The sequence below is a fragment of the Sceloporus occidentalis genome, unplaced genomic scaffold (assembly GCF_023333645.1).
Source record: "Sceloporus occidentalis isolate IW3139 unplaced genomic scaffold, rSceOcc1.0.p SCAF_3, whole genome shotgun sequence".
Taxonomy (NCBI): Eukaryota; Metazoa; Chordata; class Lepidosauria; order Squamata; family Phrynosomatidae; genus Sceloporus; species Sceloporus occidentalis.
Window position 1 is genome coordinate 55,261,570 of NW_028316983.1, and position 21,977 is coordinate 55,283,546.

At 38.2% G+C, this 21,977-nt stretch overlaps 1 protein-coding gene across 1 annotated transcript; it reads right to left on the reverse strand.

Moving 5' to 3' along the window:
- Window positions 1–9,200: 9,200 nt before the first annotated feature.
- On the reverse strand, window positions 9,201–20,502 carry LOC149315951 (interleukin-20-like). The gene is made up of 6 exons (XM_089518284.1): window positions 20,470–20,502; window positions 15,195–15,299; window positions 13,349–13,477; window positions 12,855–13,007; window positions 10,037–10,111; window positions 9,201–9,275 (listed from the first exon to the last, which is right to left on the reverse strand). Exons 1-6 carry the CDS (start codon window positions 20,500–20,502, stop codon window positions 9,201–9,203), a joined length of 570 nt encoding a protein of 189 aa, XP_089374410.1.
- Between the last annotated feature and the right edge of the window lie 1,475 nt (window positions 20,503–21,977).

Genomic DNA, 21,977 nt, shown 5'->3' on the forward strand with positions numbered 1-21,977 from the left:
CATGTTATTTTAACTTTTTTTGTTTTAACTTATATTTTAAGTTGCCTTGGATCCCATTTTGAAAAAAGGAGAGATATACATTAAGTAAGTAAACTTAATGCTGCTTGTAGAGGTCCAATTGCTAGTCTAAACTAGAGTCAACCCATTATATCAAGGGATTTACATAAATGTATATTCACCGTTCAACAAGTCTGTTCCAATTGGAACAAACAATTGGATGCAAACTCATGTTTTTGAACATGTTTAAGCAACTGGCAATTTCAAGGTAGGGGCTTTTTTGGTGATTGAATCTCATTATTTCCCATGTATAATTTAATGTTGGAGATCTGTGAAAGTTTAAGCACAGTCTATGCTACTAACCTGAAGTGCTTCCTGATCTTTTGCAAGTTCGTCCTCAGCTCAAATAAGCAGCCTCCTTTTCTAAAATACAGGAGAGCTCAACATATTTTCTGGAAAGGTGATCAGAATAAGGAAACAATTGTCAAAACAGCTCATCACAAACACAAACTGCGGTAACAGCACATCATTATATGCACAATCACAGGTGCCATTTAACTGGCTTTAAAGATTTAACTGAGAAGAGACACATTTACAAGGGTTTAACTAAATTATTTACTTCTCTTTATGTTCTCTCCCCCCCCCCCCCCAAACTTCTGTCCACACAACTTACATACAGTTGGCCCTTGGTATCTGCTGGAGTTTGGTTCCAGGATCAGTGGATGCTCAAGTACCATTAAATACAATGGATAGTAAAATTGTGAGCCTTACATAAAATGGCAAAATCAAGGTTTGCTTATATATTTGCTGAATATTTTCAAGCTGTAGATGCTTGAACCCATGGATATGGAAGACTAACTATACTTTTTAATTTAATTTATATCCCATCTTTCTCCCAACATGGCATTTCATTTTGGTACTGTTTTTCCTACTGTGCATATCATTTTGTCTTCTTGCATTCACAATATACAACCCCAACTGTTTAAGCCTGTTAGCTGTGGTGACCCACAGAATTGTTTTGATGCTGCTACAGTGCTTGAGCTTCCATAACTGGCATCCCAGGTGCTGATTAATAAACTTTAATGGGTCATTGCAGCCAATTGCATGGAACAGAAGAGTGGGCATATCTGCCCAGGGTTATGATGGCAACAAATAAGGAAAATTGTGCAAAGAAGCTACAACCAAGGGAACAAAATGGTGGCAAAACATTTGTGAAATGAATTCAGATTTTTTTTTAATTTGGCATTAGTATCAGGAATAATATTTTCATAATGAAATTTGAGGCTATCCAGTAGAGATTTATTTTTATTTTCTTTAAAAAAAAAAACAAACCCTAAATCCAGTGAGCAATATTGCATCAGAAATGAACCTAGGTGATTTGGTTGCTGAGCAATACCAAGTCAGTGAAAGGGGAAGGGGGAAGCAAAAAGACAAAAATAAGATTATGTTCTTCCTCCAGCCTCCCAAAACCAACTGTAGTTTATGCCTGTTTCCCTGTTAAAAACCACACCACATGTTTCTTTCTTCAAGCAACAGCTCTGGGGCACCCAACCGTCTTTGTCTGACACTCAAAAGAAGTCCTGTGCCTGAGGTAAGCTTGCTGAATGAAAGAAAGCTTGCTTCTTCCACCTTCCTTCTTTCAAAGGGTTGAGGATGATGACTGGTTTCAATTCTTCTGGGGCAAAGGTCACACATACATTTTTTAAAAAGAAGGATAAGCTATTGCTAGGCATAAAATGTAGCCGCCTTAGGGTACAAGACAATTATGACAGAATGCAACTTGTTTGGGACCCTCCCACATGGAAAAAAAACTGCCTTTCTTTGTGCAACCAATTTAACTCTTAACATCACTGATGATTTCCAAACTTGCAGGAAACTAAGAACACAAGAGGCGTCTTGCTGGATGAGACCAAAGGCCTATTCACTCCAGCATCCTGTTTCTGGCAATGGCCAATACACCTGTGGAGAAGCCACACACAGGTTGTTATTGTTATGTGCTCTCAAGCTGACTCTTGAGGGTGCATAGAAGATTTGCCATTGTCTTCTTCTTAGGCTGAGAGAATGTGACTTGCCCAAGATCACCCAGAGGGTTTCCATGGCTGAACGGGTATTCAGACTGTCATCTTTGAAGACCCTATCACATGAGATTAAAAGAGTGGCTTACCTTTCCCAAATTCAGTGCTAATTTGGGAGGCAGCCTCTTCCTATCACACATAAATCACCACTGAATCGCCACCCAGGTCGTTCCCGGATACAGCCTGGGTCCTTCCCTGATTCTGCCCAGGTTGTCTAAGCCACTTCAGCATCCATTTTATAAGTCAGAAGCTTCTGTTTTCTAAAAGGGGTCATGGAAGTGGCTTAGAAGACCCAGGCTGCATTCAGGATGTACCCAGGCAGCTATTCAGCAGCAATTTATGTGCTGCCTCTTGAATTAGCACTGAATTCGGGAAAGGTAAGCCACTCTTTTAACCCCATGCAATATGGTCCTGAGACCTAGACCAGTTCTCAAACTGCTACACCACATTGGCTCCCACAAGTAGGACATAAAGCCACTTCCTGTGACTGGCTGCTCTTTCCCTGCAAATTCGTACAAGAATGGTGCAAAACCAATTAAGAACAGATTTACTTTTTCACCATTCTTTTTAAAGCACCTTGTATTTGGGATCATGCTGCTTCTGACCCTGAAAGTAACAGGTAAGTATCATGACTAGAACATAACTATTGTATTGTGACTCTGGAGACCAGGGTCCGAATCCCTGCTTGGTCATGAGACCTTGGGTGATCTTGGGCAAGTGACACATTCTCAATCTCAGAAGAAGGCAATGGCAAACCTCCTCTGAACAAATCTTGCCAAGAAAACCCCATGATAGAGCTGCTTTAGGGTCAGCATAATTCAGAAACAACTTGAAGGCACACAACACACAACACATGCACAAGGGTAAAATTTCCTGGCTTTAGTTAAGATGTGGGAGTGAGGTGAGAGAGAAACCCAACAGAGTGAGGAACAGTATGAAAATAAGGAAACAGTGTGTTTCAGTTCAAGTCTTTTCTATGGTATCCTTCTTACCAGGAACAAGATGTGATAAAAAGGCTCATCTTAAAACCAGATTCCCTCAAAGTATCAAGTGTTCATTTTGTTTTAATTGTATTATTATTATTATTATTATTATTATTATTATTATTAACCTTTATTTATAAAGCGCTATAAATTTACACAGTGCTGTACATACAATCTTTTTAATTGGACGGTTCCCTGCCCTCAGGCTTACAATCTAAAAAGACACGACACAAAAGGAGAAGGGAGTGGTGGTGGGAAGGGGATGAGGGCAATGTACCTTCATATTCACAGATTTGCATTCAGTTCCCCTTTAGAAGTATGCTGCATTTCCCTCACTTGCTTATGTCATACAATCAGAGGATCATAAAATTGGAAGAGACCACAAGGGCCATCCAGTCCAACCATTCAGGAAGGGCTCTTGACAGATGGCCATTCAGCCTCTGCTTAAAACCTGCTAAAGAAGGGTACTCCACCACATCACAAGGCAGTATTTTCCACTATTGAACAGCAATAGCAATAACAATAGCAATACATTTCTATACCCCTTATAAGTGCACTTAAGCACTCCCTAAGTGGTTTACAATGCGTAAGCTAATTGCCCCCCAACCAGCTGGGTCTCATTTTAGTGGCTTCTGGAAGGATGCAAGGCTGAGTCGCCCCTGAACTCCTGGCTGGTAGTGAACTCACAGCCTTGTGGTTTATGAGTGAGTAGCTGCAGTACAGGCATTTAACCACTGTGCCACCATCAGGAAATCCTTCCCAGTGTTTAGATGGAATCTCTTTTCGAATCTGAAACCATTGTTCCATGTCTTAGTCTCTGAAACAGCAGAAAATAAGCTTGCTCCTCATTTCATATGACAGTTTTTCAAACATTTAAACACTGCTGTCATGTCACCTCTTAACCCTCTTTTCCCCAGGCTAAATATACCCAGCCCCCTATTGCACTCCTCATAGGGCATGTTTTCCAGACCTTTTACCACTTTGGTTGCTCTCCTCTGGACACACTCCAGCTTGTCCACATCCTTCTTGAACTGGACACAGTATCCAAAACAGAATACAGTGATACTATTACTTCACTCAATCTATACACTATTGATGCAGCCTAGAATTGCACTGGCTTTTCTAGATGCTACATCTCACTGCTGACTCATGTGCAGCTTGTGGTCTACTACAAATCCTAGATCCCTTTTGCATGCACTGCTGTCAAACCAGGTATCACCCATTCTATTGCTATACATTTCATTTCTACTGCCCAAGTATAGTACCTTACACTTCTCTCTGTTGAAATTAGTTTTATTATTTTTGGTCCAGATGTCTGATCTGCTAAACTCATTTTGAATTTTGAGCCTGTTCTCTGGGGTGCTGGCTACTCCTCCTAATTTGGTGTCATCTGAAAATTTGATAAGGTGCCCTCTATTTCACCATCTAAGTCACAGATGTTGAAAAGTACTGGGGCCAAGACAGAACCCTTTAGCACACCACCCCATGAGTCACTTCTCTCCAGGATGAAGAAAAGCCATTGGTGAAAACCCTTTTGAGTGCGGCCAGTCAACCAATTACAAATCCACTTAACAGTGGATTTTACCACAGTTTACTACCTTTTTGCAAGAATATAATGGGGGACCTGGTGGACGGCCTTACTGAAATCAAGATCCGCTACATGCACAGCATTCCCTTCATCTTCCAAGCTTGTAACTCCATCAAAAAAAAAAAATGAGATAAGATTAGTCTGGCATGACTTGTTTTTGAGATACCTATGTCGATTTTCAGTGATCACAGCATTTCTAAGTGCTTACAGAGTGTCTATTTAATGATCCACTCTAGAATGTCCTTTCCTTTTCCTTTCTCGCTGATCATATATCACATCCAGTATCATGCAACATTTCAAAAATCTTTTATTTTAATGCATGATTTTAATGGTTTTAAATTTTTCATCCATTTTATCTATTTTAACTTTCATATATACGTTTCAGCTGTATTGGGAAAAGGCGGTTAATAAGTATCAAAATGCAAGGATGTACAGATATCACCAGGGCCAGCAGGGGATAAGAACATTCTTTGCTGGGATAGGCTGATTTAGTTATCCAAACCAAAACAACAACAACAACAACAACAACAACAACAAAAATCTCTTTCTCAGGCTTACAACAAAATAAGGCCCAGTGTTAGCAAGTAGCAACCTTAATTAGCTGCCTGGGCCTTAGCACCTCAGCAAGGCTTACTGTTGATGCTTCTTCTGGGTTCATGGATCAGTGCCAGGAGGTAAGACACCATATAATTTTCTAATCATAGTCACCACTCCTATGTTTATTTAATCCACAGATTCTATGCTGTGGAATATTGCGAGAAACGGAAATTCCAAATCCCATTGAGGTTTACCATTTTCATTCCCATAGTACCCTTAGAGTAATTCTACATTATTATTATTATTATTAACCTTTATTTATAAAGCGCTGTAAATTTACACAGTGCTGTACATACAATCTTTTTAACTGGACGGTTCCCTGCCCTCAGGCTTACAATCTATGGGAAGAGATTGTCAAAGATGTAAATGGCAGCTTGCCACTTTGTTTTGACTCCAGATGTTGCCCACCACTTCCAGGAAAGCTTCCTGGGGAGGACTTGTTTCAATAGATCTTCTGGCAGCAGATCCCTTAAACGTAATCTTTTAACAGGGCTTGTGTATATTAGGCATTTCCAGGATTGCCATATAAGAATATATTTGCCATGCTCAAAATAGTCCTTGACTTACAATCTACAAGGGACTTCCTTTTCTTGCTGTCATGCATTCTCCCCTGTCTTTCCACATCTAGGTAGAGGAGGAACAGGAAATGTGTCCCATTGGGAAATACTCAAGAGTGTTTAGTGAGCAGGAGTCAGCAATGTATTTTTTCATTTATTTTCTGATAACTTTTCACAATATTACCAGATGATCAGATTTTCATACACCATCTGTTTCTGGGATGAGAAATCCTTCTAGCAGAGACTTGTCAAAAACAGTGATGCAAACCAAAGAAATGTTTTGTTACGTTTTGTTTTTGCCTGCTGGCATGACTTATGTAATTTAGTTTAGTAAACCAAGGTACTGACACTGACAGGAGGGGAAATATATTATCGTATTGTTTTTTAAACTTTCTTCACAGACTTTTTCAATAGGTTTGTCCAAGTTTGCATCACCATTATTATGTGATATTGTCATTTTTAGGGTTTTTTCCGACAGTGGTGCTGGCAAAAGGACAACATGTTTGCTTGGATCTAGCAAGTTTTTCGGTTAATCTGAGAACTTGATTTAGTAAAGACACCGTAAACCTAAGCATATCTACACAGGAGTTGTATACTCTATAGCTATCACTTCTAAGTAAGTGTGCAAATGATTGCAGCCTCAGTTTGCTTTTATACATTAAGGCTGACATCCTGTCAGGGGACAATTGTTGTTGAAAATTGCCATCATCAGCTTTGTCTTATAGTGATCCCATGAATGAGAGACCTTCAAGTCACCTTGTCTACAGCAGCCCTTTTGTGACTGAATCTATCCAATGTGGAATGTGGTCTCATTCCTTCCCGTGATATGTTCAAAGTATGGCAGTCTCAGTTTAGTCATCTTGGCTTCTAGGAGAGTTCATGCTTGATTTGCTCTAGGATACATTTATTAGTCTTTTTAGCAGTCTGTAGAACTCTTCTCCAGCACCACACTTCAAATGAGTTGATTTCCACCCCCCCATCAAATTTCTTTACTGTCCAGCTTTCACAACCAGACATAGAAATGGGAAATAGAATGGCATGCACAATCCTAACTTTAGTATTCAGTGATACATCTTGACACTTCAGGCTCTTGTCCAGTTCCTTCATAGCTGCCCTTTCAAGTCCTATTCTTCTTCTGATTTTTTGACTACAGTCTCCATTTTGATTAATGACTGGGCCAAGGTATAGAAAATGTTGAACTATTTCAATGTCTTTATCATCTGCTTTAAAGCCATGTAAATCTCTGTCATTATTTTTTTCTTTAATGGTCAACTGCAAACTTGCCTTTGCATTTCTTCCTTGACTCTCTTCAGTAAAAGTCTTTGGTTTTTTGTGCTATTACTATAGTTTAATCTGCATATTTTAGGGACATGCTCACACAAAAGTGGCTGCTTTGAGACTGCAGCAGCAGCCCACTTTCAAAGCAGGCCTTGAAGTCACTGTGGTCCTGACCTGACCGGGGCCGGAGTGGCCAGAGGCTGTGCCTTCCAGACTGTGTGCTTCAGCCTTCAGATTGTGATAGAAAATTCCCATCAATATTGTCTTAAGTACTTTTCTATAGATTTCTGGTCAAAATCTGTTGATTCATTGTTGTGAAGTCATGATATGGTTGACATATATATTTACATTGCTTTTGCTGATCCTTTTTGATACTGTTTATTCCATCACCTCTTTCGATCGGCAACACAGTTCAAACTGAAGATATCCTCTCACACACACATCCTGAGATCACTTCACTATGAAAAAAATGCCTTACATTGTGGAGTTTGTAGCTTGTTGTTAATTCTAAAATGTAGGCACCTGTGGAGTCAGTAGTGCTGTATAAGATCCCACTTGGGTTATATATGGCATGTCGGCAACGTGATTCCCTGTTCTAAATCCACAATGTAATGCAACTGTATGTGAAATATGCTTTTCTGAAATACATGTGTTCACAGTTGTAACAGACCACAAAGCCCTCAGTCTCAGTCTGATGATCCTGGAATGATTTACCAGCTGTGCCACATCAAATATGAGGAAGTACCATATTATAGATAAAGAATGCTAAGTAACAAATAGGAATAAGTAATAAGATCCAGAACATCATTTAAATTATGGACTTATTTTCATGATTGTGTTTTCTTTGTCCTTTTTTGTGATCAATGTATGTATAAAGCAAAACAAAAACAAAAACACATATACACAAAGATTCCCACAAATAATTTATCAAAACATATAGTATAATAATATCATAATACATCATGGTAAAAAAATACTGCATCTTTATTTAGGTGAGATAAAAATATTAAAATTAAAACAAAAATATAATATATTTAGAGTTTAAAATAGATTAGAGAAGTTTTTTAAAAACTAATTACAGTTCATCCTTAGATTACAATAATTTAGTCAAGTTGCAAGATCTCAGTGTCAGACCTTGCCAATAAATAAATAATAATGTTGGTACTTTGATATAAATAAATTTTAAATAACACTGTAAAACATCAATATAATAAATAACATTCAACTACTAAAAAGCACATTATATTTCAGGACCAGGTAGTGACTAGTAGTTATTTTGCAGTATCAGAAAAAAATGAAGAACTCTCCTTGCAGATTAAGATCCAGGCACATACACTGGGAATAATGACAAAACAAGCCCCTTTAAAATGATTGAGAGGTACACAAACAGGACTGCACATCTGAGAGATAATTGATCGATAGTTGGATATGAGAGAGAGAGATACTAGCATCCTACATTGCAGTTACAGATTTGCATCCTAGAGTTATGGATCCAGAACTGTTCAATAGTCACCAATGTTGCATATTCATAAGTGCTGCCGAATCCCAACATAAATTCTAGGAAGCTGCTCTGTGGTCAAGTACAGCACTTCAGAATGATGTGGCCAAACTTCTTGTACCTGACAAAAAAGCACTGCAGCTTGGGGCTGGCCATGTCATTCTGAAGCACATCATTCAACCATGCTGTAGACCTCCACTGCATGGACTGCCTCCCTGGGGTTTGGTGATTTATTCTTTAGGTCATTCCTAGCTAATACAATGTAGGATCTCTACCATAGATGGCAGATGTACAGTCCGGTTCATGTACTGCTTTCTCTTTCTCTCTCTTTATATCTCAGTAAGTGTTTGGACTGTGGATTGTGTCTCTCAAGGAGAAACACAGCACACGAAGTGGCCCAGGTCTCCTGGGTCCCTTACATTTGCTAAACTGTTATTGGCTCAGTAGCTTCAAAGCTACACTAGCCAAGGAGTTAGAAAACTTTATTACAAAAAGTTTTTAAAAAATCTTTGCAAAATAAATACACATATAAATTGATATTTTTAAATTAATGAAATTAAAAACAACATTTCTTTTTTAAAAAAAATCTAGTAACACTTTTTATAAAAAAGAAAACCGTGGTCTTTTCTAGAAGCCCTCCATCCAGCCAAACAGTAGATCCATCTCTCCTAGAGCTTTGATTGCTGCTATATTCTTATTAAGCTGTGAAAGTGAAAAGAATTTGAGGTTATTAGTAATTTGTTCATTAGCAAAAAAAAAAAAAAAAAGATTATCATGTGTTCATGCCTTTTAGCCAGTTATCAGGTAGATTCAAATGACAAGAAAAGAAGCCCTGCCTAAATAATAGGATTCTTGACTGTCAGGGCTGTTCGGAACTGGAATAGGCTATATCAGATGAATGGTGGACCCTTCTTTGGAGCTTTTTAAATAGAGGTGGAATGGACATCCTTGAAGAAGTGGCTTTGCAGTTCGGTGTGGAATGGGAAGAACAATATGCTCACATGTGGTGTGCGGGGAAAACCACCAAAGCATTATACCTAGGGACTGTGCCTAACAGCACCCCAGGTTTTGGGGTTATAGAATTTAGTTGGTTCTTTTCCAGCACCTCAAGATCCATTAGCCGGAAGGAGCCTGGTGCAAAAGACAAGCATTTAGATTCAGTGTCAGAGAACTGAAAGAATTCAGTCCTTGCACACTGAAACCCAGCCTGGATTATCTCAAACATTTCAGTATCATAATTTAAATTGGAGAGGTCGTTTTATTGTTGTTATTACTAAACAACTGCTGCACATTCTTGAAATGTCTACACAGTAGATCTCAATCTACCTTTCTTTCAATGGATGAGGGACCAGAATCGACCTAGGTCAATTTATGCATGCCTAGAATGGAATATATTAATGCGGCATATAAAGCAGCTACAGAATTTGCAATACCAGAAAGAGAAAACAAGCAAACAAATTTACCTTTTCATATTCCTCCAGTACAAGCTTAAATCTTCTGTGAGACTCTTCTCCACAAGAACATTTGTTCTGATTATGCTGAGAAGAAACACAGACAAAAGAAATTATTATAACCATAATGAAGAACAAGACCAAAGAAGCAAACAATCTCTGCTACATTTGGCTTCCATTTGTCATGTAAAATTTGATTATGGATCAACAACCCTGGATACCAAGCCTTCTTTATTTATTTCATAGTACATTAATATTGTTTAGCTTATAACAACATATTTCAATAACTAACATATTGAGGATTCTGGGATTTGAGTACATCATGGCTCAAGTTTCCACCTTAACATTGGCCAGAATTCTATTGGTGACTGATGCTGACATGATACCCAGTTATATCTACATATGTACTTTGTGTTGTGTAAGGAGTTATCCAGTATATCTTTGCACTATACTTTTTTCCTGACTGCAAAATTTCAGCTTGACATCAGCCAGACTGCTTCCTGGTGCAACTCCAAGCCCTCCTCCCCAACTGGTTGCAAGGATGTTTCCATGGAAGAGAGAGGAGCTTTTGTCCTTGTCTAGGGACCTTATCGCATTACCTTTTAACCTGGCAGCAGCCTAATGGGTGATTCGACAGTGACTTACAATGCAGTAATTCCCACCTCCATGCCATGTACTTGTTGCAGCCCGTTACACTGCTGCTGGGTTAAAAGGTAATGCGATCATGTCCTAGTTGTAGCCAGGGAAAGATGCTTCTTCCATAAATGTGCAATGGCAGCCATATGGCATCAGGATGCAGCCCTTCAATCTGAAGGCTGTAGCTGTTTCAGGGAACCATCTGCCTTTTATTACAAAATCAATGAAGAAGAAGATTTCATCTCTTAGAACACCAGCGTAATCATGCTGGTGAGGTTTTGCTTTCTACCAGTAGTTAAATGAGAGCTTGACCATTAAGTTCTCTTCAATAGGATATAAAATGAGAGTTTTAATGCATGCAGCTATTGTAAACATTGTGGTCATGTAAGACATAAATATAGCTAGTCACCAAATAATCTATGGGGATAGCTGTGGAAGGTCAGAATGAAACTATGGCTGCTATTAGTTTCCTTAGGAAGCCAACTCAATTGGCTTTGCTTTACTGCAACTGACATCCAACAATCATTCCAGTAAGCTGAGGAACCTCATACCATTAAGAAAAAAAAAAAAAACCTGTGCCTGCGGGTTTTTTAATTTAGGGCCCGAATAGACAGGCCAAAATAAAGCTGCTTCAGGTCCCTTTGGAGGTATGCTATTTAAATAACACACACATCTTAAGAGGCAAGAAGCTGCATTAAAGCTGTGCTCTAGTCCTTAGGACTGGAGCGTGGCTTTGGCGTGGCTTCCGGCCTCTTAGGATGCATGCAGCATTTAAACAGCATACCTCCAAAGTGACCCGAAACAGCTTTATTTTGACCTGTTTGTTCAGGCCCTAAATTTAATTTGCTTTCCTTCCCAACCTTTTTATTCCCCAATAGTGCTTAAAATTCTGCAGCACAGACTCCAGTCATATATGGAGAGAGAAATCCCAAAGATGCAAGCAGGGCTCAGGAAAAGAAGAGGCACTAGGAACCGCATTGCAAACATATAATGGTTAATGGAGTGTACTAAGGAATTCCTGAGGGGAAAAAACAGTATGGGCTTTATAGATTATAGCAAAGCATTTGACTACATAGATCATGAAAATCTATGGATGGCTTCTAAAGCCATGGCAGTGCCACTACATCTGACAATCCTGAGGAAAAATCTTAGGATAAGAGGCTACTGCTAGAAGAGAATACGGAAACACAGAATAGTTCCCAATTGGCAAAGGGGTCAGGAAAAGCTGCATTCTAGTATTCCACCTGTTCATCTTGTATGCAGAAAATATCATACTAAAAGTAGGGTCAGACTTGAAAGAAGGAACATCAACAACATAAGTTATGTGGATGATGCCATACTACCAGTGGAACAATTACTGAGGAAACTAAAAGAAGAAAGTGCAAAGGCAGGTTTATGGCTGAATAAAAATAATGACCATAGAGGAACTACATAAATTCAACCTAGACAATGAGGAATTTAAAATAGTCAAAGAGTTCCTGTATCTTGGATCAAACATTGATCAGAATGGAGATTGCAAGCAAGAAATTAGAAGAAGAATAGAATGGGTAGGGCAGCTATGAAAGAACTAGACAAGATTCTAAAGATATACAACTGAGCAGTAAATTTAGAATCCTCCAAGCCATTGTATTCCCCATCACCATGTATAGAGTGCAAGTTAGACAGTGAAAAAAGCACATAAGAACAAAATAAACTCATCTGAGATGTGGTGCTGGAGAAGAGAGCTGAGGATACTGTGAACAGCGAAAAAGACAAACAAATCAAGCCTGAAATCTCCCTGGAAGCCAAGATGATGAAACTGAGGCTGTTGTACTTTGGCCATATCACGAGAAAGCATGATTCATTAGAAAAGAGAATAATGCTAGGAAAGGTATATAGCAGTAGAAAGAGAGAAAGACTGCACGCCAGATGGATAGACTCAATCAGGGAGGTCATAAGCCTGAGTTCACATGACCTAAACAGAGCAGTGGAAGACAGGGAGGTTAGAGATGTCTCATCCACAAGGTTGCCAAGAGTCAGGGTTGGCTTGAGAGCAGTTAACAACAAAAAAGTGTCGGGGATGGTGGTATAAGCTTGAAGGCAGGGACATGCCCTTTCCCAAATTTATATATAAGGCATTTTGACATCTTTTCTGACTATAAAGCAGGGTATATGTGCTACAATTAAATTAATCAATGAATTAAGTCATACTTACACACTCTCTTAATCTTGTCTTGATACTGAGGAAGGCATTGGCTAAAGTGCTCGTTTTCCTTCTCAGTAAGTTACTGGTTGGTTCATAATGCTTGAAAATGCTTTCAATGTAAAACCTCAGCAGGTGACGGAATAAACAGCAGCTCTCTGACATCTAAAGCAAGAAGAAAAATCATTAGGCTTGAATGGTCCAAACCCTCATTCTTTCAAACATGTATTAAAATGATGGCTACATTCTCCAATGACTGGTAATCATTTATTACACATGCTTTTTAACAAATATGAGTGACCTCTATTGACAAGTATTAATCTGCAATGGACATTGGGAGATATGCCAGATAAGGCTATCCTGTTTAGATATATATTGAAATAATCCTTTGGTGTTACATTCAACATGTAATGAGCAGGCCTTCATGAATGAGACTCCAATAACTCTGTCCTAACATTGAATTGCATTACAGTTCTTCCCCTCCCATTCACAAATGGGCTTAATACGGATTCTTGACCTTCACAGCCCACCCGCTCAAGAGCACTTTGATTTTCTAAAGAAGATGTATTTACCGGGACATCCAATAAGACATTTTCCTTTAGCAACATCACGTCTGTCCTGTTATCTTGGTTTTGCTGCAATGACAAAGAGAAGACAAATCATATAAATAGAAAAAGAAGAAGAAAAGTCAACAAAAATGAGTGTGGACTCCCTATGTGAGGGAGAGAATTGTGATAGAAACTTTTTTTTTGCAGAAGAAGACTGAACATAAGATCCAGTCTAGATATTTATACACAGTAGTCAGGCACTTCAAAGCGGACACATTCTTCATGTCCTCTTCTGTTTCAAATCTACCATAACCATGGGATTTGTGCTATTGTTCTCTTTCCCCATTTTTCATTTACACAAACTATTTACTCAAATAAACAAACAATATGATGTGGCAGGCCAAGCTTTTAAGAGGAAGATATGGTTTCTGGTTTATTATTTTTATACGTGTTTTTAAAAACTATTTTTAACTCATTTTTTATAAATAAAAATCTTAATTGTGTGTTCACTTTTGTAATGAAAACTTTCTAATTGTATTGTATTTTTAAATATTGTGTTTGGAAATAGAATTTCTATCCCAGGTGCCTTCTCAACTCTTAAAGCCAAAAGGGGCATGTAAGGATGGGGATGCTACTAAACAACCAAGACATGTCTAAGAATGTTGTTTCATCACTGGTAAGAAGTATATTGTACCTAAAGAGAGAAATGGGTGTGAGACAACTGCCTGGGGCACTTCTGCTGTTTCCTGGAATGTGACCAAAATAGTCTTCTGTCAAGTTTGGATTTATAGCTAGCCAGTGGTTGCTCAAGAGCAGGTTTTTGTATCCAATAGAAAGCCCTGACAATGCACCTGAGATCATTTTAACTGGAGATGCCTGGGACTTAAAGTGGGGTTATTTCTCATGCAAGCTGTTCTGAATGAAAGTGAAGAAGTTGATAAAGAGTATAAGGGAAGAAAAGGAAGAAAAAAGTTGGGTGTATGTATGTGTATGTTTGTGTGTAAGGTTGCATGTGAGTGCACATGCAGGTGGGTTTTGTGTCTGTCTATGTGTCTAAAAGAGAGAATGGGAAAGGAAGATAATGTATGGTGAAGAGGAGAAAAAAGGTTCAGTCTCACCTTTGGATTTATTCAGTTTGGAAAATTTACTTTTTAAGACTTTAACTCCTACATTCCCTTTCCAGTTAGTGGTCATATAAGAAATGCTGGGATTTTGTCTCAACTATAGTTGCATTTCCTCTCCACCTTGAAATTATTTGTTTTAGTCTTTAGATACGGAATCAGAAGCGATATAATTTCAATACATCCTGTGCTTTAGATGACAACGCTATTTCATCATGATGTCATCCATTAGGAGAATTACTCTACTGACAAAATTAAGAACAAAATCTAATGGCAATGCTTGTAGAGTGTAAATATCTGACAGCATTAGTGTGCTTGAGGTGCTACAGAGTGTAATGATGCTTGAACATCCACTGCATGGACAATAAATGGCAGGGGGCAAGAATCACCTGTACAGTCTCAAGATGCAGCTGGATAGCCAGAAAAGCCATTGCCTTCTTGGACATGAATACTACATCTCTCTGCTCTGTCTATCACTAAATGGGGGTGCACCCCTGTAACATCAACTTTCATTGTGCTGGACAGAGAGACACTACAGAAGGAGGTAGTGGATACCTCCCCACTTAATATGTATCAAAATATGTATGCTTTTATAACTGAGAGTCTTGACCTATATCTTCCAAACAGTTCAAGTTTGAAAACAATGCAAAATAACCCCTTATGAACTTCCAAGTGATACTTACTATGTTTTCTCTGATTGCATCAAAGTTGTCCCTTAACTCTCGGAAAGATACACTGCTGAGTTCACATAGACCAAAGTTGAGCGTTCTGCCTTCTGCTATTACAGTCTTGGCAAAGAGAAATGCAAAGAAAACAAAGCAGGAGAATGTACCAAACCCCATCTTTATTTGACAGTCCAAACTGCTCCTGTAAAAAGAAATGTGTTGCTGGTTTAGGAGTGTAGTTTAGTAAAGTTTGTAGCACTGAAAAATCTAGCTTTGAACGATCATATTCTTTTGCACACTAACAGTGAAATCTAACAAAATTAAGATGCACTGAGTTACCTGGAACTTATTTACAGGAAATTATGTACAGGATTGCAATTGCATTTTATTATTTACTTATGCATCATTTATCTAAGAGAACGATGTTGGGTCCCACATTAAAAGAAAGGTGGGATAGAAAATAAATGTATTAATAAAATCAAGTGCATCCTCCTATTTCCATTTTTCCTGCCCTCCGTTAGCTAACAGATGATAATATTTATGGTAAACATGTAGACTAGATTAAAAGAAATGCTTAAAAGTTCAATATGTATCTAAAACCACTTTAAAATAATTAAAATATTCTATCCTTTGTCATTTATTAACTTCAAATTGCTTTAACTACCCTTATTTCCAAATTAATTTCAGTTTTCATGGAAACCAGAAGTGGTACATCAAATCATTAAAATGATTTAATTTGGGTTTGCATCTCTAAAATACAAATTAATCTGAATTTTCATTAGTTGTTTTACAGTGCGCACATACAAACCCACAACCTCTAAAGCATAATATTAATCTATCAGAAATCAGGATGAATAGCATTACTATTTTTAGATGAGTTATTCACATAACAAAATAAATAATCTACTCTTAACATTGGTCCAAATTCAATTTGAATTTTAAGAAGACATTTAGGATGTAATTTTATACAATACCAAATAAAAAATAAATTCCACTGCACCAAATGAGATTTTTAAGATGGACAGACTCAATCAAGTCTTGAATCAGTTCACATAAATCAGTCAAGTTTGAAAGACCTGAACAAGACTGTTGATAACAGGGAGACCTGGAGGTTGCTCATTCATAGGGTCACCATAAGTAGAAGTCAATTTGATGGCAGTTGACAGCAAACATAGGTTTCAACAGTAAAGTACTTAGTCCCTAAAATGTTCTGAATTAAGGCTGCATCCTCACAGCAAAAATAATCCAGGTTAACACCAATTTAACTACCATGGCTCAGTGTTATGGACTTCTGGGAACTGTAGTTTTTGAGACATTTAACTTTCTCTGTCAGAGAACTCTGGTGCCAAAACTAATTGCAATTCCCAGACTTCCACAACACTGAGCAGTTAAAGTGGTGTCAAACTGGACTATTTCTACTGTGCCGATGCAGCCTCAAGCGTTCTGTATACTGTTCATATGCTCTCCCTTCTTAATTTCCCTACTGTGTTAAGAATGAGAATGTTATAAAGTTGAGGTTAAGACATCAGTGGTTCTGTAGTAAATACTTATTTTAAAATACAGTAATTATTTATTTTTCACATCCCAGTGCATAATCAGATTTGCAGAAATGTGTCAGTTCAGGCTAGTTACTAATATTACCCTGATACATTTTTTACATGTTTGTCTTGTTGATATGAATGGAATCTCCTTCCAAGCAAATGTACTTCAGATTGGCATAAACATGCATTTAAATCTATCTTTCTGTTGTATAATTAGATGCAGATCAGTGGTTCTCAATCTTTGGTCTCCCTATCGTTTTTGTCTTCAGCTCCAAGAAGCCCCAGCCAACATGGCCAATGGTCAGGGATTCTGGGATTTGAAGCATTTGGAAGGACATGAGTTCAGAACCACATAATTCAGAGTTTACGCTATAACTTGGTATAAATAAATAAAACTTAAGTCCTCTCTTCATTCTTTGACCAATTAAATGTATTGCATTTTCATGGCAACCAGAAAAATATGATGCATTTGGAATCTTATGCTAATAGAAAAAACATCTTATATGCCATTGCTTACCTTACTAAGATGCTGTGAGTTGTAGTGATGTGTAATTCTAGCTACTAGCTCTAGTCCTTTATATACATGAAAGGCTTTGCAGGAAATTTCCTTCAACCTGGCTGAGGGTGGAGACTATACTCTCAATTTCTGTCAAAGATTAATTTGCATATTTCAAAAAGAGTTTCCCAAAAGAAAAAAACAGCATAGTCATGAATAGGTAGCAAGTGACATCATAAGGTACAGGATGCAGGATGTTGAAGATGTTGAAGAGCAATGTACAGTACTGTATTATATATAATACACACACACACACACTTCCTTTTGTGGGGGCTACTATCTGTATTTCGTTGCCAATAAAACAGAGAGACCGTATATCTATATATTTTCCTGGATGTTCTGCTGTTTTAAAAATTGTATTAACACTCATTGGAAATATTATACATCATAAACCAATATATCAGTTTTGAGGCAAAATTGCTGTGCATTAAAACATATTGTAATGTATGCCAGCAATTCTACCCAGATCAGTCCATACACCTTATGTTATTTGAGAATATTAATTCTCATAGACAGACAATAGATAGTTTGATCGATCGATTGATCGATAGGTATATGTGCACTGATATATCCATCATCTTATTAGATCCATTATGTCATTTTCATAAGCAATTCTCTACACCTATCACATCCTGAAATCACTGCTCTCACAAGAAAAAAAAATGCATTGTCCAGTATGTGTACTAAGATGAAAAAGCTGCTGGTACACATACAGAAATGCCAACAGACCCAGGAGCTTTCTGATGTGTCCATATCAGCTGAGATGTTGACCAATGACATCACTGACAATTAAGGGATGCAGGATACTAAAACTTCATATTTGGCTAAAACATCCTATTTGGGTTGCATTCTTTATCCCACTTATTTATGGGAAAACCTTTTTACTTCATATATTATATATGCCAAGAAGCAGCATGATGCAGGGGTTTTAGCATTGGACTATGACTCTGGAGATCAGGGTTCAAATCCTCACTTGGCCATGAACCCCACTGGGTGACCATAGGTGAGTCACACTCCCTCAGCCACAGAGGAAGGCACTGGCAAAACCCCCTCTGAACAAATTGTGCCAAGACAACCCTGTGCTAGGTCCACCTTAGGGTTGCTGGAAGTCGGAAAAAACTTGAAGGCACACAACAATTCTATGTGCCAGAAATGAGTCAGTCTTTGAGCCAAACTAGATGTAGACACTGTCACATAAATTGGTTCTGTAAGACCCAGAGAAAGGGGATTAGATTAATGCAATGGAATCTGTATGAATGGGTAGAGAGATTTAACCCTTTCACTCTGAGACAGCCTTCATCACCATCACCATCGTTCCTAGATCAGTTAATACTGTGAATATGAGGAGTAGGATCCCTTGATTCCAGCCAGGATACTGTGATGTTCAAGTCCTCCATACAGGGGTTGGGGATGTTATTTATCTATTTAATTTTTTTTACTACAGCTCTCTGCTTTCCACAGCCTTCATGGCCATTGGCTGTGCTAGCTAAGGGATTCTGGGAGCTGTAATCCAATAAGGATGCATCCAAACCCTGCCACTCTCCCACGTTGCATTACAGATCCAGTTTGCCTTTCCTTACCCTGCCTTGTGAAAGAAAATGTAACTATTCAGAACTTGATTAAAAATTTAAATGTGAACATGTACATGTTTTGTCTTCACACAAAATCAGTGTATCTGAAAAATAGTTGTGGCAAATAATTCTTAAATCCTAGAGAATTCAGACATATAAGTACAACTGTGGTTTAATGGTGTGTCTCAGCATATGTGCTCCCTAAATGTTACTCTGACTTCTTCATGTCAGCAATAAAAATGGTAATAAAAGCATTTTGGGACCATTTCCCGCCAGACAGATGAGCATTCAGGATAGGTCATTTAGTAGGCTACCAAAATGAGACAGTACTTATGTAGTTTACTGCTAATGTTGTAAAAACATTTTTTTTAAAAAAAATTAAAATAAAAAGTACAGGGCAACCATTCATAAAGGATTAAAAAAACATTAAGAAGTCACAAATGCATTTTAAAGAGAATACAGATTAATTTTGATTGACAAGAGAGAATTAAGCCTGAGTTGGGGGTAATTCTGACTGGAGGTGGGGTTGTCAACTATTGCCATTTTTGTGGCCGGTTCGCAAAACAGCTGCTTTTAGGTGGCCATCATCCTCCCAACTTCAAAATACCTCTGGTTTTTGAAACTGAAGGTATGAAGCTCAGTTAAATGCACAAGGACAAGCACCCTGATGAACATCCATTTACTAAAACATCTTTGGGATTTGTAGAACTGGGATCAATAAATTTGACTACACATTTTGGACTTCTGGTTCCTTCCATTTTCCAGACAGATAGGTTTCAGGAATTTCCCCTGAGCCTTCAAGATTTCCTGTTTCAGATGCAAGGTGATTTCCAATACGTTACATCTATTAGAGACAATTAGAATGCTGCTTCCTTCCCTAGAGGTATATTGTGACATTCTGGCATTATTTAATAGTATTCAGGATGCTCTAATGTGCTCTGCTTTTTCCATTCTCTTTCCTCCAAATTTCCCACTATAGGAAGTACCTTCACAAAAGACAGAACAGTTTGAATTCCCAAGTTACTTGAATCTGGGGCCACCTGAAATGGGACAAATTCTTCAGTTGTAGTTTCACTGACCCTGATAGGAACTTAGGTTATCTAACTAACCCAGATCCAATGCACTGTACATCTGGCATAAATTCTCAACCTTGTTCTCTCATAAAACCTCTGTATGGAGCTGACCATAAGTTGTTTTCTGCTGCTCCAGAGAAAAGGACCCGGAACCATGGATGCAAGCTACAGGAAAAGAGATTCCACCTCAACATTAGAAGGAACTTCCTGACAGGGAGAGCTGTTCTACAGTGGAACACACTTCCTTGGAGAGTGGTGGAGTCTCCCTCCTTGGAGGTCTTTAAATAGCCATCTGTCGGGGATGCTTTGATTGAGAGTTCCTACATGGCAGGAGATTGGACTGGATAGCCCTTTTGGCCTCTTCCAAATCTATGATTCTATAGAACTTCAGAGTTTGGAGAATGCCTTTAAAAAGGGGGTTGCCAAAGATTAAGATTAAGAAAGCCACCACCCCAAGAATGTTTATTTTTTGTTGTTTTAGCTGCTTTCGAGTCAACCTCGACTCATGGAGACCCTGTGAATGAGACATCTCCAAGCCCCCCTATCCTCTACCTCTCTTCTCAGGTCCTGTAGATCTAGACCCATGGTCGCCTCGACTCAGTCTGGCATGTAGCCTTCCTCTCTTTGTTCTTCCCTCTACCTTCCCCAGTATCATTGTCTTTTCTAATAAGTCGTGCCTTCTCATGATGTAGCCGAATACAATAGCCTCAATTTAGTCATCTTAGCTTCCAGGGGGAGTTCAGGCTTGATTTGTTCTAGGACCCAATTCTTTGTCTTTTTTGCCATCCATGATATCCTCAGCACTACATCTTGAATGAATTATTTATCTACCTGCCTGTTTTCTCCACTGCCTAGCTCTCACATCCACACGTGATAATGGAGAACAGAATGGCTTGGATAATTTTAACTTTAGTGTTCAGTTGTTCATTTTTACACTTTAAGATTTTGCCTAGTTCTTTCATAGCTGCCCTTATTTCTAATCTTCTGATTTCTTGACTGTAATCTCCATTTTGATCAATGTTTGATCCAAAGTATGGGAAGTCTTTAATTATTTCTATTTCCTCATTATCTACATTGAATTTATGTACATTCTCTGTGGCATTTCTTTTGTTCAGTTATTGAAAATGTCAGTATGATTTGGTGATCTGGATTATTGTATTATGTTTCTTATTTATTATATGCTTTTGAAAGAAATTATTTTGAAATGCATGGTACAAATTAGATAGATTTTCACCTATGTGATGATAATTGTTCAAATCAGAAGATAACTAAAACTAAGAAAAATATTCGATGAGAGAGAGCACTCTCAAGTCACAATTTCTCTCCATTATCACTATGATAATGTTGACCATACTCAGTTCTCTGTCATCTCCCATTGTTGTTGTTTGTTGTTGTGTGCCTCCAAGTCATTTTTGACTTGTGGAGACCCAGGCATTATCATAAGGTTTTCTCAGCAAGTTTCTTCAGAGGGAGTTTACCACTGCCATCCTCTGAGGCTGAGAGAGTGTGACTTGCCCAAGGTCACCAGTGGGGCTTTTTTATGCTCAAGCAGGGAATTGAACATTGATATCCAGAGTTGCAGCCCAACACTCAAACCAATACACCACACTGGCTCTCCCATACTACATTATGCTCATTCTACCTCTTCTCAACTGAATCTCTCCTCTGTCCCCAGCCCAGTCATATCACATACTCTGTCACTATCACTGGGAATGTGAGTCTGTCATGGTTTTGCTGAATGATAAGTAGCTATCCAAGGTGCTGAATATATTTTGGTAATAAGGATCTGCAACATGGATATCAAAAGTTCAAAATAAAACCTTCACTCACCCAGAAGCCTCTGGCTAAACTGCTTTCTCCTGTCCAGTTCACTCATTCTCCCTCCTCCAGTTCACATGGTGGAAAGTGTCTTTATTGTAGCCCACGAAAGCCTCATTAATGCTTGCCTTACAATCGTACAAATTGATTTAAAGCACTCCCCAAACAATAAAGTCAAATACAATTGTATGCTTTGCCACTAAACAGTATCTCAACAAATAATCAGAAAGGAATAGTTCACT